The 23758-nt window shown below is 36.1% G+C and overlaps 1 protein-coding gene across 1 annotated transcript; it reads right to left on the reverse strand.

Moving 5' to 3' along the window:
• Positions 1-10054: 10054 nt before the first annotated feature.
• On the reverse strand, positions 10055-12720 carry LOC145119523 (calcium-dependent protein kinase 1-like). The gene is made up of 7 exons (XM_079055189.1): positions 11957-12720; positions 11478-11621; positions 11216-11368; positions 10838-11121; positions 10638-10765; positions 10458-10557; positions 10055-10358 (listed from the first exon to the last, which is right to left on the reverse strand). The coding sequence occupies exons 1-7, from the start codon at positions 12630-12632 to the stop codon at positions 10275-10277; spliced, it is 1569 nt and encodes a 522-aa protein (XP_078911315.1). The 5' UTR covers positions 12633-12720; the 3' UTR covers positions 10055-10274.
• Between the last annotated feature and the right edge of the window lie 11038 nt (positions 12721-23758).

The raw sequence follows: 23758 nt of genomic DNA on the forward strand, positions 1-23758 counted from the left end.
TGTTTACGGCCGTAAACCTGTTTACGGCCGTAAACCTGTTTACGGCCGTAAACACCCACCTGGCCGTAAACCTGACCGTAAACTCATAAAATATTACAGAAAAATACAATTGCCTAGAAAAGCAAAGTATAAACCATATTTTTGACCCAACAATCTCCCCCTTGGTTTATAGCTTTCTTTTCTTAATTGACCCAACAAGCTCCTCCTAAAAAGTAGCTGGATTTTCTTGTTAATCTTCATTGGGAGCTTTGGCTTCAACTTTAATCTTCAAATTCTTCACAACTTCAAGATGAACTTGATGAATCTTCAATGAATGACTTCATCTTGAGCAGTTGGGCTTTTCTTCAGAATTTGACATTGAACGCACATTAGGTGAGGAGGGTTTTCTTACTGATTCTTGAAAGATAATGCTTTCAGTTTGAGAATCTTCAGAGAGAACATCAGAGAGAACTAATCCTCTGGATCACTTCAGCAGGTACAAGATAGTAGCAGATTGATTGAGGAGGCTTCAAGACAATCCGTCACATAATCTTCAAGTGCAGCTTCACCTTGCTTCTGGGGTTGAAAGATTGAATGTCGAAAGAATAATCTTCATTTCTTGTTCCTTCGAATGAGAATTCTTCGATGATCACGGATGAAACTTTGGCTCAGAAATCTTCGACACAAACTCCATGAGTTTCATCTTCACCTGAATTCACTTTTCAAGATAAAACAAAACTAAAAGAAAATTTAGCACACAATATTTTTGGGTTTTTCATATATTCTGAAAAAGAAAAAAAAACAGAAATAACACTATTTTTGGATTTTTAATAATTTTTTTTTATTTTTGTTTGGTTTTTAAAATTTTTAATTCTCCCCTGATATTTAAATTAGAAGAAAACTATGAACAAATTTAACAAAAATAAAAATGATATCTAACTTTAAGAGTGATTTGGGATCAAAGTTTTTAGACAGCCTTTATCCGTTTATCAGTACCTCTCCCTTCATGAATAGATCTGGTCAATCGCCGATATTGTGGTCCACTTAAACACGAGAGATTGTGACAAAATTAGGACATACTATAAGTGACAAGACAATGTGATCCTAAGATCCTAGATAATATTCCTTAAGGACCATTCAGCTGACGACGACCAAAGATATTGTTGTCCACCTAAATTGAGCAGCGAGATCTTTAGACAACCTAGTGATTGTTCAATTTTAAATGTACTAGAACATGTTTCCCGCTTCGTGACATACCCCAATAATCAGGAACTTCCTAAGTACTCCTTACTTTAGGTGAGCAGACAATTATTATGAGAGAAGTCAGATTTAGAATGCATATGCTATACACCCAGGTCGGATCTCTTCCAATCTCGCAGAGGGTGAAACATATGACTAACCAGATTTAGAGGGATTGAGAAGAAGAATGGTGCATATACTGTGTACCAGGTCGGATTGTAAGTCACGCAAAGGAGACAGTATATGGCTAACAGATAGAAAGAATTGCATAGATAGAAGATGCATAGAAATAGAGTTGCATAGGTTGCAGTCCAGGTCGGATGTATTTCAATCACGCGGAGGAGGCAACATATGACTAACAGAAAGAAAGCAAGAAAATAATTTCCTACAGACCTACTTTATCGGAATTCCCCAGTCGCCCCATCAATACCGGAATTAAGGACAGAGTCCGTACATCAAGGAAGAGTTAAACCACAGTTCTAGATACGGATTACTTTAATGTGACCGGTGGATTATCATGTATATCTCCCTGCTCAACCTATCTGAGCGTCGTATTGTCAGGCTAAATGGATCTATCTAGGTCAAGATTTTTCAAGTCTTTAGATTCCTTAAGTTTATTAATGCCTAGTCAAGTCCATTTTTAATCTCTCGTGCCTACCAGCGCATCGAACACAGAGCCTAGACAATTCAGATTCAGTCCCTTACACAGATTCAGATTGCCTGTTATCACATGATTATATCACTTCCCAAAACATCTCCCTCAAGCACATTTCATTAACACCATATTTTTGGATTTTCTGATTTTCTAATGTTTTTGTTTTGTTTTTATTTCTCCCCCTAAATTTGTGCATAGGAGAGAAACGAAAGTAAATGCGCAAATTTAAACTATCCTAAAACAAAAAATAGTCTTTAAAACGAATCAGCTTAAGAAAAGCTCAGGAGTATAGAGAAGAAAACTCAAACCGTAAGTCACCGATTGAATTTGCATCCAGAAGGTCTGAGAACAGCACGCGTAATCTCAGAACAGATCCAAAAATTCTTCACATCGTTAAGCACTAACCCCATGAGTGATCCCTTTCTTTCTTTTCTTTCCCGCAAAGGACACATACTCTCAAACAAAGGTCTGAATGTTGTATAGTTGAGAGATGTCCCCTATCATGTGCCTGGAACAGCCATTACCAACAAACCGAAGTCTGATGATATGCCTCCATAGCTGCTCCGACACAGAGCGGGATCAGTTGGTCTTTGGAACCCAGTCCATTTTGAAACTGGGTTGACTTTTTTCATCCTTGCACGATACTCTCTCCCATGACATATCCTGTTTATCACAAACAGAAGATGAATAAATATTAGAATCGTTAGAAGATTTGGGAGAGTGAGCCTTTGGAACCCATTTGTAGTTGGGTTTAACCCATTTCTTTTTCGATCCTATGGGTGGCTCAGTACTTGCTTTTGATCTTGATGTCGGCCGTTGAGATGACTTTGACCTAACCGGTCTTTGTTTCATTGGAGCATCTCTTGGATTGGGCTTCTTGGCCGGCATTTCCTTCTTGACTTTGGGATTTTGATTCTTGTCCTTTGGAGTTTGATTCTTGCTCTTCTGCGCATTCCAGTCATCATTGTCTGAACGTGACCTTGAGGGGTTTCTTTTGGAATATCTCCCTCTTGGCGCGTTTTGCCATCCTTGTGCGTAGTAGCGAACGTATGCGCGATTTGGACAGTTTCGGGCAATATGACCAGGTGTTCCACAGTGAAAACAAGTCTTTTTCTTCACTGGGAAATTGTTTCTTCCTGCCCCTGGTGACGTGTCTTTGCCTTGTCTCTTGCTTTTCCCACACGCACAGTTGCAGCATGCGTTCTGTTTAACTTGATTTGGTGGTCTGTACTTCTCAACAACAGGTTGATCAGAAGCAACTGAGTTCGAAGCAACAGATTCAGAGCTCAAGGAGATGTTGGTTTGTTCAATGGTTTTCTCCTTGTTCTCATCTTCTGCTACTTTACTATCAGACACACTCTCTTCAGCTGCTTGCTTGGATTGATTTAAGGATTAGTCTGCAGGGGAAGTAGAAACGTTAGCATTTTCAACATTAATAAATCCTCCTGAAACAAAACCAGAAGGCTTGCCATAAACCATGAATGGTTCGTTGGTAATCTCCTCTTTAGACAAAGGTTGATACTGATATGTATGATTAAAAGGAGGAGGTACATTATCGAATCCTAAACCCTTTGATTGATTATGTTTAAATTGCATGCAATGGTCTATCATGTTGGCAACTACTTTGCTTGATACATCAAACTTTTTAAAATCAAAATTTGCAGTTTCAAATTGCCCTTTTAATGTATCAAGCTCAGTAATTAACTCAGCATTCTGTCTCTTAATATAATCATAATGTTCACATTTTTCACTTTAGTCTTGCTGAATTCTCTTAAAGTCCTTTATTTTTGTTTCTAATTCAGCCTTCAGGGGTTTCTGTCCTTTCCTGAGTTGATATCCTTCATATCTCAGGTCCTCAACTTCTCTTTTTAATAACTCAATTTGTTCCCGAAGAAATTTAATCGTATCTTCACTAGATAGTGTACATGAAACTTCAAATGATTGAGAACATCAAACTTCATTGACCGGAAGGTTTGCGGAACTCATTGTTTTTCCACACTTCAAAGCGTCAAGTTCTTCAATTATATCAGCAAGACTAAGACGATTGAGATCTTTTGTCTTCTTGATGACAGCCACATTCATATCCCACGACTTTGGAAGTGCATTCAACAGCTTTTTGTTTATCTCAGATTTAGTCAAGAAGATCCCAGATATGTTCATATCAGTAGTAAGAGTTGTGAATCGTTGCAGCTGTGCCTCCAGAGTTTCTCCAGGAATGTAATCGAACATGTTGAATTTTTGTCTTAACATATCCTGACTCTCTTTCATGTCTTCGTAGACCTCAAAAGCCATTAAAAACACAACTAGAAGCCAAAATCAAACATAAAAGTCAAACAAAAAAAAGCCCTTTGACTATAAACCTCAAAAGTCTACCTTAAAAGTCAAATTTAAAAAGTCAAACTCAAAAGTCAAACTTGAAAAGTCAAACTTAAAAGTCAAACCGAAAAGCTAAATTTGAAAATTTAAAAGTTAAATGAGAAAGTCAAAGTTTAAAGTCAAAGGTCAAATCTTAAAAGTCAAAGTCAAAAATTTAAGTAAAAAGTTAAAAATTAAAAGTCAAAAATTAAAATCTAAAATTTTGTAGAAAATGGAATGAAAAAATAAATAAATAAAGATTTTGAATTTTGGGCTGAAATTGACAAAAATGCGAAAGTTGGAACCGAGAGGGACACTTTATGAATTAAAATTCGAAGGAGTGAAGCAAGTTGTCAGCTAGACGAGTTGGTAAAGCGCTGTGTTGCTCAACCAGAGGTCGCTGGTTCGATTCTCGGTACCCCCCAATTCGTTTCCTATTTTTTAGATGCGATGGAAGATGCTGCTGCGAGGACGAGGCCGATGACGCGATGCGAGGACGTGCGAGGATCAAATCCGAAGCGAAGACCGAGGCTGCTGGACCGCAAACTCCGAACCGTAAACTCCGAGGACCGGACCGTAAACTCTTCCTGTTTCACTCAATGATATCAGCCAAGACATACCTTTAAGAATTCAACGCGATCATCCGATCGATAACGTCATTAGCCAGCTGGGTGACGGAGTTAAAACCAGAAGTCAGAGTGGAGATGTCAATGCATGTCTCTATTCTTGCTTTATATCTCAAATAGAGCCCAAGAACGTTGACATGGCTTTAAATAAGCCCAGCTGGGTAGATGTGATGCATGAAGAGCTAAATCAGTTTGAAAAGCTCGGGGTTTGGAAATTGGTTGAGTTACCAAAGGGCAAAAGGTCTCTTGACATGCGTTGGGTCTATCGTAACAAGCAGGACGATTCTGGTATAATAGTGCGCAATAAAGCAAGGTTGGTGGTTCGCGGGTTTCGACAAGTTGAGGGTCTTGATTATACTGAGGTTTACGCACCAGTTGCTCAATTGGAGGCTATTCGTATCTTTCTCGCATATGCTTCCTACATGAACTTCACGGTCTACCAAATGGATGTCAAGACTGCCTTCTTGTATGGCAAGGTGAAGGAAGAAATCTACGTTGATCAACCCCCTGGGTTCGTTAACTCAAAGTTTCCTAATCATGTCTACAAGTTGGACAAGGCGTTGTATGGGTTACATCAAGCTCCTCGAGCATGGTATGCGACTCTAACAAAGCACTTGCTCGAGCATGGATACTCTCGCGGCACTATTGATCAAACTTTATTCATCAAGCATGTTGGTAATGATCAGATTCTAGTCCAGATCTACGTCGACGACATTATCTTCGGGTCTACCAGTCCACAGCTATGCAAAGAGTTTGAAGGCGTGATGAAAAAGCGGTTTGAGATGAGTTTACTGGGTGAAATGACCATGTTTCTGGGGCTTCAGGTCAAACAAAATTCAACCGGAATCCTGCTACATCAAGCTAAGTATGTGGAGGATATTCTTGAGAAGTTCGAGTTTCAAGACGCAAAACCTGCATCGACACCAATGGCTGAAAGACCCCTGCTGAATCCAGATATTGATGGCGAATCTGTAGATCAGTCACACTACAGATCGATGATCGGATCGTTGATGTATCTTACTGCAAGTCGTCCCGACATCATGTTTGCAGTTTGTCAATGCACTCGCTATCAGGCTAATCCTAAACTTTCACATCTTATTGCTGTTAAAAGGATTTTTCGGTATATCAAAGGCAGCCCAAAATTGGGTCTTTGGTATCCGAAGAATTCTGAATTTGATTTATATGCTTTTGCTGACAGTAATTATGGAGGCTGTGAGCTTGACAGGAAATCTACCTCAGGAGGGTGCCAATTCCTAGGATATAGGCTGGTGTCGTGGCAGTGCAAGAAACAGCATACCGTATCTACCTCAACAGCAGAAGCGGAATACGTTGCTGCATCTGCTTGCTGTTCTCAAGTTATCTAGATCCAACATCAGCTGTTGGACTACGGTTTGAACTATCTAGAAACCCCAATTCACTGTGATAATGAGGCCGCAATTCAAATTACTAAAAATCCTGTCCAACACTCCAAAACCAAGCACATTGATATCAAAATTCATTTTATCCGAGATTGTTATGAGCGCTCGCTCATCCGGCTAGAACAGGTTCCCACTGCGAATAATGTGGTGGATCTGTTCACCAAGCCTTTTAACAAAGCTCGATTCGATGTGCTTGTGGGATTTTTGAAAATGATTCGTTTTGAGGATTAAATTTTTGTTATTGATTAGGTTAGTTTAAATTTGCGCATTTTATTGATTTCATTCTCACCCATGCACAAATTTAGGGGGAGAAATAAACAAAAACCAAACAAAAAATTGAAAATTTTTTAAAAAAAAAATCCAAAAACATCTTGTTTCTGTTTTATTTTTTTCAGAAAACATTCAAAAATCCAAAAACATTAAAAATTCAGAAAAATCAAAAATATTGTCGCTTACAGTTTTGCTTGTTGATGTAGTACTGGGAAGTGATATTATCAAGTGATAACAGGCAATCTGAATCTGCGTAACGTACCCAAAATTAAATTGTCTATGCTCTGATACCAATTGTAAGTCCCCAAAATGCTTGAGTATCAATCAGATCCGTTTGATGGTGCAGAATCCCAATCAAACGGATGATGTCAGATCAAATAGAAGAGAAGGAGAAGAAGAATAATATGAATCTTGAATGTATTGATGATATGAATTAAGTTCCTTACACAAGATTCACACACACTAACACACACTCTCTTTTCTCTCTCTCTAGAACACCTTCAAATGCACACACTTAAGCTCCTCTACCTTTTCATCAATCTATTCCTCACACCCCTCACCCCTATATATATACATGAGAAACATGGGCCGTAAATGAGTTTACGGTCGTAAACACCCATTGGGTCGTAAACAGGGTTTACGGCCGTAAACCTGTTTACGGCCGTAAACACCCACCTGGCCGTAAACTGACCGTAAACTCATAAAATATTACAAAAAAATACAATTGCCTAGAAAAGCAAAGTATAAACCATATTTTTGACCCAACAGTTAGGTGCATTTTGTGCACTTATTTTTCACGTCTAGTTCTGTCACTTCATTGCATTTTACTTCATAATTCTTGCATTTAGTTAACTATTTGGGCACTTGCATATTTTATTCAGAATGAATGGTACTTCACTATTTTTGGTTTATTTTGTAGGCATTATGGAGCAATGGAGGTGAGCATGGAGTTGGGAGCTTGGAGCATTGGAGCATGAAGAGAAGATGGACTCGTCGTGTAGCGGAAGAGAACTTAAAGACACAACTCGAGTCGTTGCATTTCATCCTAGAAAAGGACCACGTTTGAAGCACGGCCTGTGTCACACCGACACGGGTCGTGTTTGTCCTTTTCTTCTTATATGTGAGCAACATGACTCGGAGTGAAGCTAGACCGAAGACAAAGCAAAGTTTGAAGACTTATTGGAGTTTTTACAAAAAGCATGGCCATGCTAAAAGCACATGGTCAAAACACATGGCCATGCTAAAAAATGGATGACCTTAAGTTAGGCATGTGAACAGTTACTAAAAATGAGGAAAATCACCATTTTTCATCAAAGACGGTTTTGGGAGTAACTTCTGGCGATTTAAGGGGATTTTTGTGAGTTCTTGATGAATTCTAATCATTGCAAACACTTTTGATTTCCATTTGTAAGCATTAAACATTTCAATTCCATCTTTCTTCTTTTTTGATTTGTTCTTAGCCATGTGTGGCTAAGAAACCCTAATTTCTAGTTCTTGTTCAATACATGTTGATTGCGTGACTTGAAGCATATTGTTTGATATTTTATTTATGATTCTATTCTAGTGATTATGTTCTTGTTTAAACTAGGATCCTTGAATTTGATTTATGTTTAATTGGCCGCTTATATAAATTGAATTCTTGTGTAGTTAATTAACTTTTAGGGCACCTAACCGTTTTATAAAGTTGATAATTGGTAACAAACAGTAGCTTTCTTATTATAGAACATATATCACATGTTTTCACACTTTCGAACATATAAAAAGAATTGAACATTGTTGGGAAGCTTGTATAAAACAACTTAATGCAATTTTTCAGTACAATCTAAGAGTGTGTTTAGGTTGAATTAGTAAAGTTAGGTCTAGTCAAGGAGCATGTTTTGGTTAGATAATTTGGCAAGCGAGAGGTATTAGAGCGTGCTAATATCTTTCAGTACCAACTTAGAATAATAACCGTGAATTACATCAAGTCATAATCAAGTTAAATGACAACATTGAGAACTATAACTAGAACCATTTCAATAACTTGTTTACAAATCTATTTCATTTTCTGTATGTTTTCAAAGTAGATTGTTATTTTCATTATTTAACTTTTGCAAACAAAACCATCTTTGTGACCAAAGTACCTTGCGCAAAGAGATATAGATTTTTATCCCGTGTCTCTGTGGTTCGACCTTATTTGTCTTGTATTATTTTTTTAGTGCATTAAAACAGTGTATTTGGAGTCTATTATACCCCTATTATTTGGTTGGTTTGATACACCTTACAATCTCATAACCAATTTGTGATTCGTGTCAACCCCGTACGTAGACTTATCATCACCAACATGATGATCGTTGTGTGGAGGAACATGCTTAAAACCACCTAATTTTTTTGTTTCGTACACAATATCAAGAGGCACCATAGAATGGAGGAAGTTACATACGTGCTTGTTTCCAACAGCTAACAAATTTTCACACAATCGGTTTTCACCATCAAATGATTTATAAGGAAATATTTCCACCTTTGACAACATGATCAACATCAAACAATGTTATCATATTTGGTAACAAACAACGAACAACATCTATAAAGTGTTTGAGATCATTGTTGTCATCTAGCTCGATAAGATTATTCATTCAAGCATATTAAATGAATAATATAATTATATGCTAAACGTATCTTACTCACCACCAAATTAACCAACCCATAAAAGTTTATATCTAGAGCAATTCCATATAATTATGCATTAATTAACACGCCCCACGCTCTGTAAAGCCATTGATTATCACGTACAACCCTCCAGTAAAAAGTACTCTAAAATCCTCATTAAATTTGAACCAAAAAAGTGTGACAACTTGAAACTAATGAAACTTTTGATTAGATCTACAAAACTACTCAAACATATAACAAAAATTTAAGATTTTTCATGATAAAGAGAAATTTTGCAAGGTTGCAAAAATCCTTCTCTCGAATGATAAGTATTTGTGAGATTTGCTTTGAAAAGATTAATAGCAATTAGTAAAGCTGCTCTGCTACAATTTTGGTATCTCACAACTACATCCATATACAAAATCGATGGTCATTTTATTACAAAACTTCAAAAGATTGACAATATGTTAAAATTTGAAAATATGAAAATGGCAAATAGAATAAAATAATCTAAAGATGGAATAGATTAAGATTCAATTACAAAGAAAAAAAAAACTAGAAAATTGTGAGAACTAACAATTACAATCAGTTATAATAATTAAAAATTGCAGTAATTATAAATTAACAAAACATGAAAAAAAAAACATACTTTTTATATAACTAAAAATTAAGTAAATAAAATAATATCCAACATTGATATCATTTTATCAGTGTTTACATAAATACAAATTTAGTTGAAATAACAGATGTCTTTGTTATATATTTTTCCAAAATTTACCTAAATATACTGAAATAATAAACAAATATTACAACTGTACAAACAATTCATACTGTATATAATACTGTACTAAAAAAATACAAAAACTGATTTGGTAAAAAAAAAAAAAAAAAAAACCTGATTTTTCAGAAACAATCACAGTTTGGTACATTATAATTTATAAATATCTATAACAAACCCCATTTAGTTGCTTCTGGGAAAACAAATAAATAACCCTCATAATAAAAACTCAAAAGGCTGCTATAGTTAAATATTTAATCAACCAGCTTTAAAATAATGAAAAAACAAATTGTGAAAATAAATGAAAAAACAAACTCTGAAAATTATCATTTTCGACGTCTAGTGGTCACCATTTCTGGGCTGCCTTTTCTCATCATGGCTGCAAATTCATCATAATTTATCCGCCCATCCTGCAATAAAAACAAATAAATAAATTCTTTTTAAAAAAAAAAAAAAAAAAAAGTAGATTGCTATTTTTTTTAGAGAGAGAGAGAGAGAGAGCATAATACATTATCTGTGTCAACTTCAGCAATAATCTCCTTTATTGTTTTCTCATCTCCCATATTGTACTTCTTCAAAGCATGCTCCAATTCTTCCACTGTTATATATCTAAATAAAAAAAAAAAACCAACAATTTAATATATATAAAAAAAAAAAAAAATAGTTTACATAGAAATACAAATACTCACCCACTCTTATCCTTATCAAAGTACTCAAAAGCTTTATACAAATGATCTTCCCTTTCCACACGATTCAAATGCATTGTAGCAGAAATAAACTCAATATAATCAATCGTCCCATTTCCATCCACATCAGCCTAATAATAATGTAATAATCAATAAATAGACAAAGTATGTATAATGTATTAAGGGTATTTTAGGAAAATCACCGCTTCCATTAACTGCCTGACTTCTGATTCAGAAAGCTTGGTGCCAAGTTTAGGAAGACCTGCTTTGAGTTCTTCAAAAGTGATTGTGCCACTATTATCAGTGTCCATGGATTTGAACATCTCCTTCAATCCAATAATCTCTTCTTCTGAAAGATTTTCTGCAATTACTTTCAGAGCCACTTTTTTTAATTTATTCATGGCACGGAATTGTTTCATTCTTGTAAGGACAGCAATGTCAATTGGCTTATCTGATGCATCACCATCTTCTCTCATCCATGGGTGATCTATAACATTTTACATTCCAAATTTATATCAAACTTATTGATTTGAGACAAAACCAAAACCATGCATATAGTTTTTTTTTTTTTTTTAACTTACTTAGGACTTCAACTGCTGTAAGTCTTTCTTTAGGATCAGATTTTAGCATCTTTTTCACAAGATCTTTTGCACTACTTGATATGCTTGGCCATGGATCAGATACAAAATCAAGATTCCCACGTAGAACAGCATCAAAGATGCTTTGCTCAGTTTCTGTAAAAGATATGAATTGTTGATAGATGTATTCTATGATGATAACAAGTTCATTGAAATTATGTATATATATATATATATATATATATATATATATATATATATATACCTCCCCAAAATGGTGGGACACCACTAAGTAAAATATAAAGAATTACACCAGCACTCCAGATATCTGCCTCAGCACCATAATGTCTACGCAAGACTTCAGGAGCCACATAATATGCACTTCCAACAAGGTCTCTGAATACATCTCCTGCAACATATCATCTTAACATGATAAAACGCAAGAAACACAGCAGGATATATCATCTTTTGTAAAACAAATAAACTGCATATGGTATGTGGTTGTGCAAACTTGGTGTAGAAACCTAACCAAAGTACATCGAGAAAGAAAGAAGTTCTATATGATCATTATACTCGAATACATCGTCCAGATGCAAGTGTCCATTTTGAAACCCTAATTAGAGGTTATGTGTTCGAATCTGGTGGAAAATGGAAACTGTTTGATTGGTTATCCCCTTTTGGATGTTGGATTGTGATAGAACATGTATTTGGGGAAAAACATCTTAAATGATTCAAATAGAATACCTGGTTTGAAAAACACCGAGAGACCAAAGTCAGTAGCTTTCAATGGCGAGTCTTCATCGGTACTCAAGAACAAAAAGTTCTCAGGTTTTAAGTCTCTATGGAACACTCCCATCGTATGACAATCATGCACCACCGTCACCATCTGCCGGCAGAGCCCAGCTGCCGCACGCTCTGAATAATGTCCCTTGGCTATAATCCGATCAAATAGCTCCCCGCCGGCGCACAACTCCATGATTAGGTTAACAGAGTGCCGATCCTCGTAGGCGCCATGGAGCTCGACAATGTTACGGTGTCCGGTGAGGTGATGCATGATCTGAACCTCTCGCCGGACATCGTCGATGTCGTCCTTGTTGATCAGCTTCCGCATCGCGATCGACTTGCAAGCGAACTGTTGGTGCGTGGTTTTATGAGTGACAAGATACGTCACGCCAAATTGGCCGCGGCCGAGCTCTTTACCGATTGTGAAGGTTGCACGAACATCTTCCATTGGCCGCCCGAGGACACGGCCGACGGAGGCCGGCAGCGGTTGGCGAGGAGGTGCCGGATCCGATGCAGGAAGGATAGTGAGTCCCTTGGGTGGAGATTGTTGCTGAGATGGTGGGGCAGTTGAGTTGGACGTGGTGGTGGTGGTGGCGCCGCCGTTGCCGGGAGCCGGGACGCCGTTGCAATTACCCATTACGCGGTGGAAGTGAATATCGTCAAGATTGAAGTCAAAGCATGTATTGAGGCATGTGGAGAGATATGTGGAGGGTGTCTAAAATAAGTTGCAGATGCTAAAATTACCAATATAACCTTAGAGGTGTATTGCTTTAAAGAATGAGACAAAGGACAGGTGAGTCTATGTAAGTGGTTATGTTTTAAATACAAAAACAGCATAATCCACTATTTTAATACATGAATTTTGTGAAACAATAATATTATATTTTGTTTTTTTTTTTCAATATATTCCTAAACTATTTTTGATTCCACATACGTCACCAACGAGAATTTACCCACCACCTGATATCATTGGATTAAAAACTATTTTGTTTCCGAAAATTGAGTAACCCATATAAATGAATTTTTTCAAAAAAAATAATCAATATATATTTTTTTTTTTGTAAAATCACCGGTATGTCTGGAAATGGGTATTCAGGAACGTACTTCGAGATACCGAAGAAAGATATTTTTTTGAAAAAAAAAATAATCAATATTTTTTTTTTTTGTAAAATCATCGGTATGTCTGGAAATGGGTATTCAGGAACGTACTCCGAGATACCAAAGAAAGTTTCTGAAACAGTTAACTTTTTTTATTTTTTATTGTTTTATATTTATGTTTTATATGTTTTGCATGTTTATTTATTTATTTATTTGTGGTTTTATATAGTATTTAACTGGACTCTATCTTTTATTTATTGTTTTATACTTATGGTTGTATGTATTACAAAAAAAAACAGTGTTTGAAATCTTTAAATCTACAAAAATAATAATTATATAAAGTTAAATATGTTTTAAATAATACTACAACGTTTAAATGGACCATATCTTATCATCTTACCCTAAAAAATTTCCGTCAATCACTTGCGATATGATATGGCCTAGGTTTCGGTTGAGTCATCTATCTTTAATGATTTCTCCACGATCAACAACTCTGTAAACTAACACAAAAATACCCACAATCCCTTTAACCCATAAAACGACATGTAACGCCTGTAGATTCAGACTATACAATTAAGAAATAATAAAGTGATAAAACGACATTTGATAGAAGGTTATTTCGGATAAATAATCTTAGCCAAAGTTGTAGTATGCACAAGGTTCTAAATAGCTCGTCATGGCTCCAATGCTTGTACATGCCACCAAGCTTTACCAAAATGCTGTCTTAACTCGTATATGTTTATAAAAATGAATAATAGTTAAAAATACATATAAAAATATTAATTATATACAAAATTGTCGCCTTAAGTAACGCCTTACAAACGACGTGACTCGCCAACGCTTGGAAAAGCTTGAGGCTTGACATTGCTGTCAAGTGACGCCTTATGTTATTTAGAACCTTGAGTATGCATAACAAAGATTTCATAAATACAAAAAAAAATCTGAAATATGACTTCGTGTGAAGAAGTTATGCTTCTTCGAAGTTTCTCGTTTAAACCGACATGGATATGTGTATCGTAAAAGTGAATTTTTGATAGATTGCTTATTAGCCTAAGTAATCTAAATAAAAGTCGTAGTAATCGTAAAACCGATAGCGCGCATATAGAGAACGTCCAAATCTGACTTCATATGATGAAGTTAAGATTTTTCGAAGTTTTAGCGCAGCAGAAATCGAAATCCAAATCGGTTTAGTGTTAGACAAAACAATCTAAACAAAAATCGAAAATCTCATGAATAAGAGTTTGTCGATATAAATACAGCCGAGAGCGGATGTCGTACGAGAGAGTTATGATTTTTATACGGACTTTTAAGTCTAATTCTGTTAAACACATAACTTAAAAAATAAAATGAGAATTAGCCGGTGGAATTTAAATGAAAGGTGTATTACTCGTCAATAGCTACGTGTGGATATAAAGAACGTCGAAAACAGAGCTTGTATGAGAAAGATACGAATTTTTGAAAAACTGAAAAATTCATGTGCGCCCCACACGCGGCGCGTAGGCGATTCTAGAAACAGCGATGCTTACCACCTAAAATTTGACATGTGGTAGCAGGGAAAAGGATCGACATCACCGGAGCGTGCGACACGCCTCTAAAAGCGTGTGGCACACCTAGTCAAAATGGTATAAATAGAAGCCTTCAGCTCCCATATCATTCTCACACCTTCAACAATCTCTCTACGTTTCCTCTAAGATTTTAGCTTGATTATCCCTTAAATATTAGGAGTTTTTAGCGGAGCCCCGAGTCGTCAAAGAGATAGAAGTGTTCGAGTCGAAGTTCTGCATGCGAACTATCCGGACTTTTGTCATAAATCTCTATAAGTTAAGCTACACTTATTATGCTTCAAGTGTAACTTATATTTATATTCATAGTAGTTATTATGAATCTATAAATAAGATTTATTAGTGATTCCATGTCATAATATTGATTTATCTACTTACGGGGATGATGTCTAGGCTAATTTTAGTGAGGTGTTTAAATTGGGATTTCCAAACAGTATACTTTGTATACCAAACAAACCTTACCTCCAATATGATCATATCAGGTTGTTCCTTACTTGATAGATCTTGATGTAGACATTGATATTGTTGGGGAATCTACACTATCATTAATCTTGAAGAATATTAGATTATGACTTAGTGGTAATTAAGCCTAGGTCATATCAAAGGAAAAACCAAGTGCTAAGGCGAAGTGCTGCTCAAATTTCAAGTCATCCACTTTATCAAGTGATTGCATAGTTACTTTCATCTTACATATAGATGAGAAGTATTTAGATAATTAAATTCTATATGTGCTTATGTGTAAAGATATTATTTGACAGATGAAATATTATAAGATGAGTTTTATATGATTTATACCGTATATGTATTTTCATGATTATAATACATTGGGTAGTAAAGTGTAATGAGAGATGAAAATGATAAGATGACATAGTATAATGAGAGATAAGATGTCATTGTATGATGAGAGATGAAAATGAAGATAGTATGTCACAACTTTAACGGTATTATTGTACTAACGATGTAAGAACTGGTAATATTGTACTAACAATGTAGGAGCTGGCACTACTGTACCAACAATGTAGGAACTGATACTATTGTACTAACGATGTAGGAACTAATACTATTGTACTAACGATGTAGGAACTGGTTCTATTGTACTAACGATGAAGGAACCGGACTATTGTACTAACGATGTAGGAACCGGTACTATTGTACTAACGATGTAGGAACCAGTACTATTATACTAACGATGTAGGAACCGGCACTATTTTACTAACGATGTAGGAATCGGTACTATTGTACTAACGATGTAGAAACTGGCACTATTGTACTAATGATGTAGGAACTCATACTTTTGTACTAATGATGTAGTCATCTAACAGAATATAGATGAAAACCACGATATTTACAATGATAGTCCTTAAGATAGGTATTTATAGATGAATAAAGAAGATAATGGGAATGAGTAATCGGGTTAAATGTTTGATATGAAATAAATAATTAAACAAATTAACTATATTATTGTGGGTTGAAAGCCCTATTTTAACATCCCAAAATTACAATAAAATTTTTCATTTTTCATTAAAGAGAAATCATTGTTTTCCAATCGTCCCATAACATAAAAATCCAAGATCAAATACAAATATCCCCAAATCAATGTTTCATAACATCTCCACAACATGTCACTTAATAATGTGTACAATCACGCCTTTGCTTTCCCCCGATCATCTGAAGTACATGAAACATAAAACTTAACCGGTAAGCCAAAGCTTAGTGAGTTCCCCCAAAATACCACCACGCAACATATAACAACATGCATACTGGGTCCACAACCATCAGGCTGGATTACCCCTAAGCCCACAGCATGAGTCTGGTTTTCCTTTATGGCCCATAGCTCATTTCTGGCTTGCTCCCGAGCCCACAACATAAGTCTGGTATGCTTTTCCAGCCCTTAGCTTATGTCTGGCATGCTCCCGAGCCCACAAGGTAAGTCTGGTTTGCCTTACCGGCCCACAGCTTATGACTGGTTTGCGCCCAAGTTTGTTGGCTTCCGTACATAACAATATTGCCTCAACCTAACCACACTATGTCGACATATGTAACAGATAAACATATAACCAACAAACATATAATCATACATAAATAGCATAACAACATCCTATATACCAGGATACATAACCTAGTGGGCCGACATTGGTGCCTTCGACCCACAAGTACAGTGATGAAAATTCACCTCACAGTCTGAGAAGTAGCAGAGAAGAACGCTGCTCCAAAAATCAGCTCTACAGGTCACCTATACATCAAACAGTGACCTAAACTCAAACTACAACTCAAAATACCCAAAATGCCCCTAAGTCAAACTTGGTCATAATTCCATTCAAAGGTCAAAAGTCAAAAAGTGAACGAGTCAACTCAGACTGAGTACGCTCGGAGTACTCAGCCATTACGCCCCGCATAGTGCATTCTCTTGGCCAGAGGGGTCTTGACCTGGTACGTGCAACATACCCTCAAGTACGCACAATGTACTCGCTTGCCACCACTTCCTTTCTATTAAGTGCTTAATCTATTAAGATACCACGTCTAAAACTCAGATCTAGTTCCAAATAACGTTATAATTCATAAAGTTTCCAACTTTATGACTTTGCGTGGCTATAAAGTGTCCAAATCTTAAACCCTAACATCTCATAATATTCTAATACACAATACATGCATGGATGAAAGTTAAGGGTTAAGATCCTATTTTTATAACTCTAAACACACTAAAACGTCCAAAAGGACAACTAATTTGGTCTTGAGTAGTCCATACTCACTTAGACCAAGAATATGGGACTAAAAGCAAATAACTTCAAAAACTAGCAAGATCTAGAGAGATAATCATCAAGTTCAGAACTTTATACCTTCTGGGGGTTGCTCAAGAAGTGTAAAACATAGATCTACAAAGCTTGGATCTTCTTGCTTGCTTTCCAATGGCTTCCTTCATTCAAAGGTGGACACCAAACACCAAATATGGCCACGACGTGGCAATTCACTGAAGGTAGAAGTTTGACAGATGACCTTGACCTTTGATCGTTTACTTTTGGATAAACTTCTAGTTTTGGAAGAAAGGCTAAAGGCTTACTTGGTATAACTAAATAGGTGGTGCGTATCATTAGTGTTTCTGGCAGCAGGAGTTGTAGCAGCCGAGTATCGACTCAGAGGTAAGTCTCTTCACTATACTCATGGGTCGAAGGAACTAATGTCGACCCACTAGATTATGTTTGTAGGATGATAATTGTCTTTGTGACACTTGTTGATATGTCTGTATGTGCTTGTTGTCTTTATGACTCTTTCTGATATGACTGTATGCTTAGATGTAGGGGTGAAATAGACACGTACCGGTTGAAATATACCAAAGGAGTTGAAATAGGCTCAGGGATGAAATAGACCTGCACCGGTTGAAAGATACCGAAGGAGTTGAAATAGACTCGAGGGTGAAATAGACTTGTACCGGTTGAAAGATACTGAAGGAGTTGAAAGAGACTCGGGGGTGAAATAGACTCGGTTTAGCTTCGAGCTGTTATGTTTGTTTATTATGGGGTATTTTGGGAAACTCACTAAGCTTTGTGCTTACAATTTTATGTTTATGGTTTCAGGTACTTCTGGTTCGAAAGGGAAGCATCTGACATGATCACACCACATCCACTAGTGTTCTAAATTCTATGATTTTGTTTTGCACTCTGATGACTATATGACATGTTTTATACTTCGATGTGATTTTCTTAAAGAATGAATGGTTGTTGACAAATTGAAAGAAAAAATTTCATTTATAATTTTTGGGGCGTTACAGTTAGGATGCAGAAATAGTAGTATGTTGGTTAGAGTACCAGTAGGTTGGTTATCGTCTAGTGGAGTTCCCTAGGGGCTGTATGTAATCATGTAGGATAGCCTGGGAACTCTTGATCTAGGCTTTCTTGTCTGTTCCTTGTTTGGTTGTGGCTCTAGAGTAGGATCATCTGTTTGGGTGGCTATCTCACCTATGTGTACATATGGCTATGCATTCCATGGAGATTAGCTGGTAGTGGAGCAGCGTGCTGTGAGGGGTCCAATAGGCGGTAGTGAGCTATATGATTAGTAATTGCATATATTATGTGCCTACTTGATCCTTGATTGTTTATATGTCAACATATGGTGGCAGATGAGTTTGAGACGATCCTGATGTGTGTTTGTAACGCCCGCAGATCCGGGCTAGTCAATTTAGAGACGATGAGCATCAAAAATGAGTTTTTTATGGAATATTATTTAGAAGGATTAATCTTAACCAAGTTGTAGTATATGTTACAAGTGTTCCGTACATATAAAGAACGCCGAAATCCGAGTTATAACGAAGAAGTTATGGCCCGTCGAAGTTTTACGGCAAAACCGGCACAACACCGGGAGACGTAAATAGTGAATTTATGGTAGAAGACTTTTTACCCTTAGTGATCTAAACAAAATTTGTAGTATACGTAAAACCGAGAACATACAAAAAAAGAATGCCCAAATCTGACTTCGTATGAGGAAGTTATGAATTTTCTAAGATTTGGCATAGCAGTGCACGGCCCGAAACTCGAATTTTAGTTCGAGCGGTTTTTGGCCTACACGACCTAAATGAGAGTTGAATATCTCATTAATAGGAACTCAACGGTAAAAAGACAGACGAAAACGGAGTCCGTATGTAGAAGTTATGAATTTTACGCGGACATTTAACAGTATAATCTCCTTCAACTGATAAATTTAAGATCGGTCGAGAATTACCCGATGGAGTCTAAATGAAAGTTTTAGATCTTGTTTTTACCTACGCGTGGATATAAATAATGTCGAGAGTAGAGCTCGTATGTTAAAGATATGGACGAAACTTGGTCCCTACTCTTCGAGCGCGATAAATTCGATACAGTTTTGTAAATTTGAGATAGAATGAGAATTAGCTGACGGCGTCTAAATGAAAGTTGTAGTACTCGTAAATACCAACGCGTGGATATAAAGAACATCAAAAATGGAGTTCGTATGAACGAGTTACAAATTATAATAGCATATTTACGTATTAAAATAAAGTAGAAATCATATATACGTACATATATATATATATATATATATATATATATATATATATATATATATATATATATATATATATATATATACAAATGTATATATCATTAGAAAGGTATCGACGATGCGGTTATTATAAGACTAGTGTTGAGTACTTTCGACATTAGTTTAGTACAAATATCGTAAAATCTATTTAAAATAGTATTATGAAGGGATGTTTAGTCGTTTATATAACTATAAGGTCATTAAGTAATTATGGAGGGTAGTTTTTGTAAATTCAATTACTATAAAGAAACTGCACAAATGGTACCCGTGGTTTGCTCAAAATTGCCACTTTGGTCCAAAAAAGTTTGGACTAGCACCACAGGTCCAAAGTTTTCATTTTGTTGCTTGTTTGGACCAATTTATTTTGATTTTTGTCAAAATGACAGATTTGCCCCTATTAATATGATTTTCTCTTTTTTCTTAATTGTTTTTCTGATTTTCAAATTTAAAAAAAATAAAAAATAAAATTCTCTCTCTCTCTCTCTCCCTCTCTCTCTCTCTCTCTCTCTCTCTCGTTGGTTGAAAAGAGATTAATGGGTGGAACCTCAATCAAAGAAGCTCAAGAAAAAGATGCATCTTCTCAATCGGAAATTCACCATAATGCTCCTGCCCCAAATCTAACTTCATCTGTGAAGTCCACCTTCAAGATCTGTGCATCGATTGCATTGATTGTGTCAACTGTTCCCGCCAGAAATCGCTCGTCCAGAATCCACCACTGTCGCCGTCGTCCTCTATCTCCTTTGCTCTGACGACGACTTCGCTTTGCAAACCCTACATCGATGAACACGACAACAAACCCGACCCAGTTCGTCTCTCTTTATCAGTTCTTCCTTCACCAGTCGCCCCCTTTCTCAGTTCGTCTCTCTTTATCAGTTCTTCCTTCAATGGTAACTTAAGAATCATAATCCTAAATTCGAACCAAAAACTGAAATCATGTGTGTTTGTATTTCTGGAAATCAATTTGGGTGAGTGTGTGTGCTTGTTCTCATTTCTGGAAAACAATCGTGGGTGTTCATCCCTCATTTTCATCGGTATCATCAAACAAAATAAGATCATAGCTATATCACCATCGATACCCAATTCAATCTTCCTTCAACCGTGAATATACCCAGTTCATTCTGATCTAGCTTTTCATTTGCAGAATTATAGTGATGTTCCGATCTGGATCTGCAGAATTAGGTATTTGTTATGCCCAACTTATTTTGATGTTCAGTGAATAATCTGAGTCGATTTTTATTTTGTATTCAAACCTTAAAAGACATATGGTTTGAAGATGCATGTGGTTTGAAGTTAAACTGAGCTGGCTCGATTTGAATCAGTGATTGAAGTCAAACGAGTTTCCATCAAGATTTACAATATTCATATGGTTTGAAGATGAAATCAAAATCGACCCCCTTTTTCTTCTCCACCATAACCCTTACCCAACTGCACCATAATAGCTCCAAGTTGGATTGATTGAAGGAATCCCTTGCGTTTTCTATGTTCTTCCTTTGAGTCATCAGTTAGCTTTTATTTATACCCGAATTAAATTAATTTAGGAGAAAAATACCGATCAGTTGAAATTGATGTGAAACAGATGAACAAGTATCTAAAAGTTTAGCAATATTTTTTCTACTCAGCTGCAACGTATATGTGTTGATTAAACTAGATTAGATTCCATATTCTCAAAATTGATCAAGAACTTAGTCTAAATTTGAAGAAATCTGAAGAACACGCACTCACACAGTAGTATGTGTGTGTGTGTGAGAGAGAGAGAGTTTTGTCTTTTTTTTTTTAATTTTTTTTAATCAAGAGAAAAGAGAAAGTTTTGGATTTTTTATTTTTTTATTTTTCTTTTAACCAGAAAAGTATTTAAATAAAAAAAATTGAAAAAGCAAAAACCAAGGGCAAAATCGTCATTATAAAAAAGCTCAAAGAAAATTGGACCAAACTCGCAACAAAATAAAAAGTTTGGACCTCTGGTGCTAGTCCAAACATTTTTGGACCAAAGTGGCAATTTTCAGCTAACCACAGGGACCATTTGTGCAGTTTTGTCTACTATAAATAAGAGGCTTGGGCTCTCATATTTCTTGCACCATTCTCTTGATTCAAGAGTCTTTCTCTTCTTATCTCCCGAGCATTTCGGTCCCTCGTGATTCGACTTCTCTTTCTGTAGTTTTAGTATAGTAAGGTGAGCGCTGAAGCGCTGCACGAATCTTTCTTAGAAAGATTCAGCGACGAAGTCCTGTCCCTGCAGAGCCCGACTCCTAGCTAAAACCTCTTTGTAAGTAAGTTATGCTTACCTATTTTAATATAACTTATATTTAAAATTAGTATTGTTATTATGAACTTATAATAAATATTTGAGCTATTATTATGGCTTATATAAGTGTCGTTATAATATCTTTTTAACTACTCGCGGTACGGGGAATCTGGTTTAAAGGGCCGCATAGGGTTGTTGGATTTCAGAAGTGTTATATGCCAAAATGGTCCTGCCCTCCGGTGTTTTATGTCTGGCCCTGTCTGTACATAGTGGTTGGAAAGTATTGTTTAAACGCTTATATAATAATAATAATAATAAGACTAATAATTAGCCACGGTAAATATTAGACTAAAATCTAGTGGTAATAGTACTAGGTTTCGTCGAAGGAAATTATTTTAAAGTAAACGAAGCGTTGTCCGAGTACCGAGTCACCACCTTATCAAGTGAGTGCATAGTTACTTTCATCTTACACATAAAATATGAAGTATTTAATATAAATTACGTGCTATGTGTGAATTTTATCTGTATACTTTCTATCTATGCTGGATGAACAATTTTATACATGTTTTAAATGATTTAAACTGTATATATATTTTATATCTACAAAATATGTTGGGTAAACATGGGTAGATGAAATATGAGTCAGATGATGAGGTGAGAGGTGAAATAGACCATGAGGTGAGGGTGAAAGGTGGACGATGTGAGAAGCCTTTTACCCAAATGTTGGCCCCATCATCTATCAGAGTATGGATGACAACCACAGACTACTCTAGACAGTCCAGTGGAACACTAGCAGGCTCGCAACCTGTAGGTGTTGTGAACGATGTGTTCACCGGTGTACTCTAAAAATCCATTGACATGTATTGCGACTGGACTCTCGAAAATGATACTGTCAATAAACGAGATAACCCTGGTAGCTGTGCCCGAAGGACAATACAGGCAGCTGCGCCACATAGAGAATGTCACAATTCGGGCAGCTGCGCCTAAGTGATAGAACTAGCAGATGTGCTTGACAGCTGTGTCATAGGCAACGATGGACTTCGTGCCTACTCCTTAGGACAATCCTTAGGAATGAATGAATGAGAAATAGCTGATTCTTAGAGTAGATCCTTAAGAGTAAAGAAGATAATGGGAATGGGTAATTGGGTTAAGTGTTTGATGATTAAACATAATAATTATATTATTGTGGGTTGAAAACCCTATGTACTCACCACGTTTCCCAACCTGACCCACTCAGTTTATTTGTATCACAAGTGTCGATATGAAGCTACTTTACACTGAGAGATTTAAAAGAGATGTAGATCACTAGTGTAAATGAATGTAAGTTTTGTTTATGCTTATGTTTCTGTATTGACGATAACATCCCAAATGTTTTAAAATGAATAAAAATACATTTCTTCGGAAATGCTTTGATAATATATTTATCATGTTTTTCTGGGAACAAATTCCATAACATTTTTATTAAAAGAAGTACTCTGATTTTTATAAAGCATAAACAAAATCAGTCTTTTCTGGCCGTGAAAATGGGGATGTCACAGTTGGTATCAGAGCATTAGTTTAAGCGAACTAGGAATAAGGATTTATTTCTAGACTTAAACTTAGAATGCTAAGTGATGATCGTGAGGAGTGTGTCTAATATATTTTAGGAAGTACGCCTGAATAGACATAAGCACTAGCTTAATTAGGGAAGATGCCTAAGATGCTTTTATGTGCTTAATAATTTGTGATGTTTTATGCTATCGTTTGATCGGATCTATGGTCTGTTGCCGACCGGATCTAGAAATTTTATGTTTTCAGATCTCTAAACGT

This window comes from Lactuca virosa, chromosome 6, assembly GCF_052849685.1.
Source record: "Lactuca virosa cultivar CGN04683 chromosome 6, Lactuca_virosa_CGN04683_v6, whole genome shotgun sequence".
In the NCBI taxonomy this organism is placed as follows: domain Eukaryota; kingdom Viridiplantae; phylum Streptophyta; class Magnoliopsida; order Asterales; family Asteraceae; genus Lactuca; species Lactuca virosa.